The sequence below is a fragment of the Tachypleus tridentatus genome, chromosome 3 (assembly GCF_004210375.1).
Source record: "Tachypleus tridentatus isolate NWPU-2018 chromosome 3, ASM421037v1, whole genome shotgun sequence".
Lineage (NCBI taxonomy): Eukaryota > Metazoa > Arthropoda > Merostomata > Xiphosura > Limulidae > Tachypleus > Tachypleus tridentatus.
The window spans coordinates 90,664,629-90,674,987 of NC_134827.1; the positions used below are offsets into that span (position 1 = coordinate 90,664,629).

At 32.7% G+C, this 10,359-nt stretch overlaps 1 protein-coding gene across 1 annotated transcript in view; it reads right to left on the minus strand.

Moving 5' to 3' along the window:
• The window catches only part of LOC143247455 (protein Wnt-6-like), a 113,224-nt gene extending 104,593 nt beyond the window's left edge, over positions 1–8,631 (minus strand). The window contains exon 1 of the mRNA XM_076495593.1: positions 7,410–8,631. Coding sequence (XP_076351708.1) covers positions 7,410–7,477 — 68 coding nt within the window. The 5' untranslated portion in view covers positions 7,478–8,631. The remainder of the gene's footprint in view (positions 1–7,409) is intronic.
• Positions 8,632–10,359: the final 1,728 nt, after the last annotated feature.

Sequence of the window (10,359 nt, forward strand, 5' to 3'; positions counted from 1 at the left end):
GATAACTAATTCTAGTATATTAACCCAGTTTTAATATAATCTCCTGCATTACAATACATAAATCAAGGGTGAGAATTTTCTGCTGTTCCAGCATTTTGTTTAGACACACTACTGGCCACTACGTTAGGCGTAGTTCTGCTAGATAGATTGGCGCCATATTAGAAGTAGCACATGTGTGTTGTCCCGCTCGTTTTGAGATGTAAATACTGCTGAAAGCAGCTGGTAAATGTGTCCAATGTTCCATGGAATTACCAAAGGTTTAGTTTAACTGAATAATTCTTATTATACATAATTAAACGCCCTGCTGTGAAAAGATAATTTTTCTACTGTTATTAGAGCACAAATATAAGAGACACACAATTTAGAAACAGTAATGTTAACATTAATATTATCTATACATGAATACCTAAACACTAAGTTAAAATACACTAGATTGACTTTACAAATAATAAATTCTCAATTCTACTTCGCTCCTCTCTCCAGACTACAGCGATGATCGTGCACTTGGCTGTTCTTGTTAATCCTCAAATATTTTTCAGCCTAATCTTTCTTCATTCCTGTTAATTCTACCATTGTAGCCCTAAAAACTAAACTTAATTCTATTATCATAACCCGGTTTTAGACCAACTGCTACATTACTATACTTAATTATTGTATCAAAATCCGAGTTTATACCAACCTCCTATATTACATGCAACAGATTTACTGTTATACATTCATTTTAATATCTATGTTTCAGTTTAATGCATGTAACGTTTATTGTTAAATGTGTGTTGCGCGAATCCTGCCTGTTTTCTAAATTTGTAGGAAATTCTCCAGCGTATGAATCAACAATGTACAAGGTCTGTATGTAATACCAGTGACTGATAGTGTTGTTGCCAAGTGAACTTTCAAGAACGGTTCCTAAAATGTTTATAAATCGACGCGGCAAGAAGCAAAATATTTTTTAGTCAACTACAGCGAATATACTATAAGCTTCTGAAGCTATAACTGTGGTTGACGCTTATTAATCGGAAAACTACAAGATTTGACAACGAACATCATAGATTTCGAACATTACAAACCATTCAAACTTAGTGATTTAACTTCGGACGTTAGCATTTCTACAAGAATATTAAATATCTTCGTCGGTAAAAAGTCAGCTTCTAAGCGGTGTGAGACCGGCCAAGAATAGACAGCTAGCTAACTTAAGAGAAGGACCCCCAGTGGCTCAGCAGTATGTCTACGGACTTACAATGCTAAAAACCGGATTTCGATAACCGTGGTGGGCAGAGCACAGATAGTCCATTGTGCAGGTTTGTGCTTGATTCAAAACAACAACAACAACAGCTTAAGAGAAATGTAACAATATCAACTCGAAATTAATTTGCTCGTTGCGGACCTGGACCGTATACAAAACATTCAGTTCTACACCAGATGAAAAGCTCAGTATAGTTTGTAAAATTATTGTATATAAATCATTATTTGTAATGACAGTTATTATAAATTGTATGGTAGTTGGTACATTAAAATATATTTGTGTTAAGAAAGAAAATCAATCGTGTCGGTAAATATCATAAATTTGATACATATAGACATTCAATGAACTTTTAAATTAAAATCATAATTATAATTAACGTTAATTAATTATAATTAATACGTCAGCGTACGCAAAATAATAAATTATAATACGTAGCATACATGACTTGATTCTAGTCTCGTCAACTGGGTTTATACCAAACTCGTTTATCACGATTCTTAATTACAGTATCACAACCCAGGCTTAAAGTAACCTTCTGCATTACGACACCTAATTATAATATCACAACCCGGATTTAATCTAGCTTCCTGTGTTACGATACTTAATTCTAGTATCACAAACCTTATTTAGAACATTCCAAAAAATAATAAATAAAACATTATTTAAGCTACGGGTATTAATCGAACATGACTCAAGTTACGGATGTGAATCACACATGACTCAAGTTTCAAATGTAATCCTTTGTATAAATCTAAATAACAACTGTGTACAAGAAGCTCAATTTTACTAGTGTTACATTTGATGTGGTGAGCACATTTCATCATCGTTAGATATTTCCTATAAAGAAGTAAACACAAAAAAGGAAGGTTATTAAAACAGTATCAAAGATTTGTTTATGGCAGTAAAAAAAAACAATCAAACTCAGAATTGAAAGTTACACGTTGGTAACGCCGGATGTGTCAGTGTAAGATAAGCTATTACTTGAAACTAGATGCTTTATTTGGTAATTTAACTAAGAAATCAATGAACAACTGAGTTAAGTGGTGGAATAATTGCATTATTTTTGGTTCATAATTGTTTAAGACATGTTTAAAATAACTTGTAATGCAAGACTAGTAAATTAAATATAACTATGTAATTTATAAGCGTAGCATAGACACCTAGAAAGTTTTGTTAAACTCAGATATGCAAGTTTCACTGTGAAAGTGATAGACTTAGTACAGACAAAACATGGCTTCTGCGTTTGCCACAAACTTCAAATTCAGTTGATAATCTAGAATGTGTTTTGTTTATGAAGCCACAGGTTTTCATAATTACTCAAAATATTTTGGTGATATAACTGTAAGAGGTATTCTTTACTTGGGCTTATGTATATGATTTTTATCTTTGTCTTTGGTAACATTTACAATGTGTTTTTACGTTATCTTGAGATTTGAGTGTTTGGACGCCTACTGAAAAGCTTTCGACGTGCTTGGATAATTATAAGTTTTATTTTCTGAAACCTGGTCATGCATAATTATTTAAATGTATTATTTATTTCTGTTTTGTTTTTTTTCTTCCCCGTTGGTATAACGATAAGTCTACAGACTTACAACGTTGAAACAGAGGTTCGACTCTATTAAATGGACATAGCAGATAGCCGGTGTGTTTTTTGTAGAAGTAAAACATGTTGTCTTTTTCAGAACCCTTGAGTGATATATAAGAGTCTGAAATATATTTTAATAATATTCACCAAGTGACCTCAGAATAATTAAATTAAGCATTTTTCATTAACCATCTGAGGGATTAAAAAAGTAATTACTTTTCAGAGGCTCCCCTGCTAGTACAGCGGTAAGTCTACGGATTTACAACGCTTAAATTAGGGGTTCGATTCCCCTCGGTAGGCTTAGCAGATTGCCCCGTGTAACTTTGTTATAAGGAAACACACGTAATATATATTTAGTGTAATTTTAATAACACATTTGAAAGAATGTTTGCTATTATTTGTTACATTTGGATTTTGTTCATATGTTGATTTTAATTTTAGTGGTTAGAGTTCCAGAGCTGTGAATACGGGAGTTCAAGATTTGCATCCCGTTACTGTAATGAAAAGATGCACTTCAGTACCGAAGGTGCATTTATAAAAGTGAAAGCTAAATGCCACTATCCAGAGGGTGTTGGTAACTGCCTACCTTTCCAGTAGTTTATAAGTTTAAGACATATATACATATATATACTAATACAAAGTTTGGAATACTTTTGAACTTTCAAGTGTATACATATAGATTACATATTTTATGACAGGAAGAAAATGATTATCTTTGCTATATTATTTAATATTAATATCTTCAGTTTAAGATATAATATTGAGAATGAACTATCAGTAGTTTCACAGTCAAGATATGTTTGAATTCCATTTGACATAAACATGTTTAAAAGAAAAATAATTTTCCTATCATTGAGAACATTGGGAGGGTTAAAATTATTATAATATTTGTGTCACAGTTTAATATTCGTACAAGAATCAACTTTATGCCAAATATGGACAACGAGAACGTCATATTGTGTTGTTTTAACAAGCTATAAATGTAAAGTAAAAGAGAGACGTATTGTATGCATATTTCTGAATATATCATATATGTTTTAGATAACTCTCTTTCTGCCATGATGTTTGCTTCTGACAGTAAGTTTGGATTCCAAAAAAGTTTTAGTTTTGTTAACAAGTATTCTATAAGTATTCTATTGGGAGTTTGGTTTTTGCGTTTATATTTTATTACTGTTTTGCGTTCTGAGAAAATTATCTATAGTTGCAATATTTGTTTTTAATATCCTCTAGTACTCAAGTGATAAAATGTAAAATTTTAATCGTTCTAAGTAATTACATTGCTTTGAAAAATAAACTCTACAAATGTCAATGAGTGACAATTTTTTGTTTACCGAATAACTTTCTGAACACATTTTTGTTAATAAAATATTATTTGTAAGTGTCTAGACATACGATTGCCTAATTCTATGAATAATGATATTATACTAAAAATTACTCACACAACTTACTTTCATAACTTAATTTTTAAAAAAATATAAATTATTCACTTAATTATACTGAAAATTTAATACGTATATACCAATACTAAAACAAAATAGTGCATGACAAACGTTAAGTGTCATATTCTATCTCTGTGAGAGGCATTGCAGCAATAATCATTTCTTGTTTGTCAATGTCAACCCAGTTAAAGCATTGTTTAAAATACAACACCTCGTCTGAAACCAGAAGGACTGTTTGTTTGTTTTTGAATTTCCCGCAAAGCTACTCAAGGGCTATCTGCGCTAGCCGTCCCTGATTTAGCAGTGTAAGATTAGAGGGAAGGCAGCTAGTCATCACCACCGACCGCCAACTCTTAGGCTACTCTTTTACCAACGAATAGTGGGATTGACCGTCACTTTATAACGCCCCCATGGCTGAAAGGGCGAGCACGATTGGTGCGGTGTGGATTCGAACCCGCGACCCTCAGATTACGAGTCGAACGCCCTAACCCACCTGGCCATGCCAGGCCATCAGAAGGAATATTCACTTGATTACTTTAAGCACAGAATTATACTAGAGAAACTACACCTTAAACAGTAGAAATAAGACATTTTTTCTATTAAATAACTAACAACTAATATGGTCGTATTAAGTTTGAGCTCATCGCTCTAAAACGTTTTGAATGGTGATGGCTTTTTTAACCACGGCAGTGATACTACAGTCTAATAACATTTGTTTTTTCAATCTCGTATTTGTTCAGTAAGTTAGATTTTTAGATATCTTTAACCTTCAAAATTATTGGTTATTCAGAAAAATTTGTAGATCCTATAACTAGAACTAATTTTGAACTACAATTTTTGTTCATATTTCGGATATTATGATACGTTATTTTCTAACTACCAGTTCTGATATTTTGTCGGACTTCTTTTTTATTACGCTTATCATTTTTGGCAACAAAAATTCAAATTAATAACTTTAGAAATTATTATTTTTCCTTCGATTGCACTGAATAAAACAAATGGAAATGACATAATGTTATAAACTACACATAAGCAGTGAGTGTATTATATTTATAAAGTTGCACTGAGATTTTACGTATTCAGTTGATCGAATTTTTCTTGATTTTTGTAAATCAGAATAAGGCAATTCACTTATGTAATATAGAAAATGGTTAGAGTGTCAAATAGGAAACAAACTCAAAATTATACGCTTCTTATTCTCACACACACGAAGACTAATGATTTGTGGCTTGCAAATATTATTTAATAATCTTTGTTCTACAGTCGACCACATTTCAAATAATAAACAAAGGAAAATTGAACAAAAATACAGTAATTTGGAAAATATAGCAAACAATTTCGCTTTAGGAAGGTTTTGATAACGTATCGCACAGAGGGCGACACTTGTGTTTATTTAAATATTACTAGCTTGTTTTGTTTAGAGCTACACAATGAGCCATCCGAGTTTTATCCATTGCATGGAATTGAGCCCCGGGGTTTTAGCATTATAAGTCCACAAATTCACAGGTAACTCATCAGCGGACAAATTTCAATACAAGGTTCTTTTTTGTTTCAACGTTTTCGAACAAAACCATGTAAAAACACGTTTATCATTGGTTCAGAAAAATGCGCAAGTAATAAATCGAACTGAAACGAATATTCAAGAAAATTGGACTTAGCAAGTTTTGAAGTACAGATATGAAAATGAATGATGCAAACATGTATTAATTTATTTATACATTCATGCATTAATTTATTTATACATACATGTGTTAATTTATTAGTGCATCTTCACATATGTTAATTATATTTACTCACCTCGTAGTTTTAGTCTTAAACTATTGTAATTAATACCTGCAGAGTGTTACAGAAAGATTTACTTTTATAATGAAATAGAAACCTGCAACGTGTCTTCAAAACAATGTAAAGCCAAAACAGTATTGAGTTTTGTTGACATAAGTATTTACTCATAACATAAGTTAATTATATTTACTCACCTCGTAGTTTTAGTCTTAAACTATTGTAATTAATACCTGCAGAGTGTTACAGAAAGATTTACTTTTATAATGAAATAGAAACCTGCAACGTGTCTTCAAAACAATGTAAAGCCAAAACAGTATTGAGTTTTGTTGACATAAGTATTTACACACTAATACTGTTGTTATTGTAGTATGCTACTTTTCAGAATCAAGGACTTAACTACAATTTATGGACTATGGGTTGCGATATTTTTAGAAAGCATCGAAAAACGTGGTTTAATACTTGTGATCGGATAGTTTTGGAAAACTACTTACGATAGCTTAAGAAATTGTAATAAGGCCATTGCTAGACACCATGTGCACTTTTATGAGTTTTCAGGCTAAATAGTTTTTAAAGACGTAACTATAAACACCATATATAATCTATTTATGAAAAGTATTAACCGTTTCAATGATATATGTTAATACACTGTTATTTTTTATCATGAAAGGAATGCAGGATTTTAAAGAATGCGGGAAACATAATAGATTGTTTTCACGAGTTTCTTATATCTGAAGTCTAGTGACAGCAAACTTACATACAGTTTAATTACTGTATCAGTTCAATGTCTCGCTTTGCAGTTTAGACTTATTTAACTGAATAATTGGTGAATTCCAATGAAAATACAACGTGATCAAATTGTTAAAATATAGAATGAGATGAAACGTTTCATACAATACAATGGGCTCGGTTAATGCTCGATGCTCCCACTCGAATACTTCCTCATGTTATATTCCTTCCAGTAGTGTGGTACAGGATTCATGTAGAAGATAAAATAGGTCAAGCAATTCTCGCGAAACAAAGAAAAAAACAAAAAAACAAGAAACTTAATTTATAAAGGTATTTAATCAAACAATTTAACCAATACGGCGTATTAATACGTGCATTTAATTAGCAGTACCGCTTGCAATTTTTTAATTTTTTTTTCAGTCTCACAAATTCCAGTACGCGGTTGTGAATAACTTTTTTTGTAAGTGATTGCGTAACAGTTACATTTAACAAACACGAGATTCTAATTCTAAACAAGCACACCTACGTGTACTAGAAATGCGTACCCTATCGAATTTTACTGAGATAAACTAACCCTAAGAAGTAACTATCATGTACTATCCTTACAGTATGCTCTAGTTATGACGTTTCTACTTACCGCCATCCGCAAGAGACGTGAAACAGGTGTACGATGTAGGCTATTGTAAGAAGTAAACGTAAATCCATATCAGCAGCTGAAACAGGGAGCTGCCACTATGCCGATAACATGGTCTTCAGAAATGTAAGTCCCATACAGCTCTCACAACGTTAAATTAGGCTAGTGTAACTATGAAGCTGATATCAATATTAGTTATTGCTTCGCTTTGAATGCAATTTAAACAGTCTGTTTTTTATATAATTAAGTTTCAAGCCGTTTTGAAACTATTTAGACGCTATCACATTACTGCAATGTGAGACTAAGGCAAGGAGAACAAGACATAGTTTTAACTTGAATAATATACAATTGAATGTACGTTCGTTTCCGTATTACAAAACAACAACTTTCTTTTCGTCACTACTGTTCTCAGTTGTCGCTCAATAGGCCCGTGTAATAAAGCATCGTGTATTCAGTTCGGCCAAGCTTCTAACCACGGTGTTCGGTGATCTAGGCCTAACCGACCAGTTGCAGGTTTCTCTATAATAGGACGACGAAATGTGACGTCACATCCACGCGAGGAACCGACTGCAAGAAATACAGAGCAAGGTTATAACACAGCATGGTTGTAGCCTTTTCTGCTTGTCCTGAGATCGGAGTAGTGACCTCGAGATGTTCTGAAGAACCAAGTGTTGGATCAAGAACCACTGTTTTATTTCAATGCTGAATGTAGAATAATATTTTTCATTACACTTTGAAATAAAGATAAAACTATACAATACAGTATTTGTTCAGTCTCAACCTGTGTACTAGAAGCAGGACAAGCGAATCAACGTGCGCGAGTTCCAACGACAAAATAAAAAGTGGCCGGCCTAGTAGTGTGCGTTCTGTCCTAACAACAGTCTCTCTCTTGGGCTGGCGGCCGCTCGTGGAGCGCGACGTTTCCATGACCAGACGTACTTGAAAAATTAATCGGTGAATAATTGTACGATGTACGTGCAGTAACGCCTTGAAACCATTAGGACAGTTGTGTTGTTGGTACTATTCTATCACGAACGACAACATAATTCTTCGAAGATCACTTATTACTGAAATAAACGTGTTCTAGAGAATATTCAACAGATTAACAGTTCTGCTTCGATGAATACTTGACTGATGTAGTTTAACAAAGCGAAGTATTTAAAGACTAAAGCGTATAGAAGTTCCTAAAATGCACACCAGTTACGAGTTTCTTTCTCTTGGTTGTGAAACCTTCACTTAAAAAAAAATCAGAAAATGTGTTATTCAGCACAGCGTTCATAAGGCATGCATACAAATGTGATTAATTACACCGAACCAGTAATGAAACTCGATTAGTAGACTAACTAGGTGGTGTTTTTCTAACTCATACGTTTGACCGTTATAACTTGAACAAATACATATTTATATTTCGAATAACTATATGTACGTTATTTAAAAGAATTATATAAACTGTTCATATTCCAATAAGTTTGTGTAAGTGTTTTAATCATTCTTCAACATTTTTGTTACGTAAACCTACTGATATGCTATTACGCGATCTTATCTGTAAGTAGTTCGTTGGACTGTGGGTGAGAGTTCGTGGTTCTTGGTCCGTTTCTGCAAAAAGGCATTCCGCATTTTTTGATAATGGTTCGTTCTAAGAGTGACAGTCAGATTCGCTATTCGATGAAATAAGAGTTGATTGTGAATGCTATTTAATATATGTTTTTCTTCTAGTCCATTATATAGGACAGCACAATCAGCCGTTCATGTCACTTTGGGCGTAAAGTCTTGACCAGAAAAAATAAATAAATAAAGGCTTGAGCAGAGTTGTCAGGGTTAATTGATATTAAACAGCCAGTGGCCTACGTATGTAAACTGTGCGAAACCTCCTTAATAAACAATTTCGTGTTCTCAAAAACCACTTGGCTGTTTCCCAAGACACTATATTTATATATTACACAAATTCGTAGATCAATAAATATTTTCCACGTTCAGAAAACACTACATCTTAGAGGTATAAAGGTCAAAATGAATATCCCAGTTGTAATAACCTACAACGTAATGAAGACTAGGTGATACTTGTGTATTGAACTTTCACTTGTATTATACTATATTTAATTTTTCGTTACAAAGGTTTTGTTATTAGAAATATAATGCTAGTTTTGTATAATAGGATCGTTCTTTCTCTAAATGTTGTTTTAGAAGTATGAATGGTAAATGAGTCATCAAAAACAGCTTCATTCATTTCAGTTAATATTCTGATGAATCTTAGAAACGTACGTGAGTGAGGTGTATAAACCAGCTCACATTGACAACAGTCAAGTGAGGATGCAAATATGTAGGAAAGATGGCTACATCTATAAATGAAATTTCGTAAATTACTCACGAAGCACAAAAATATGAATCATTAAAAGTTTTATATTCTGCAGTTAATAGTGGGAATATTACAGGGAGAAAATATCAGTCAAAGAAGTCTCCACAGTCATTATATATAAACGTAAAACCAGAAGTATCTGTACTTGATCTAAATTCCATAATTAAAAGTTCCATGAAGTGTAATCTGTGTAAAATGTATAGCGTTAAAACTTTCAGGTAATTAGTATTATTCTCGCGATAAATGCTGCAGTTTTAAATGCTATTATCAAGAGTATTTCGGTCTTTAACGCTCAAACCTCATGATTTTTATTTTTTATTTTCGTTAGAATTAATTTTTTTATTTATTTTTCCTGGACTTTCCACAATTGCGAGCAGAATGAAATGAGTGACAACTGCATGTTGTAGAAAACGTAAGTGTAGAAGGCAAAGTTTCAAACGTCTTCAGCTATCTGTGCGAGTTTTGTCGTTTTGGATGAAACGGTCTAATTTCCCAATATCAACAGGCACTACGTGTACACAAACAACCATTCCAAGTTTAACATTAAACCTTTTTCCACATCCAAATTATCTGTCACCAGGTTTTTGTGTTACTGTC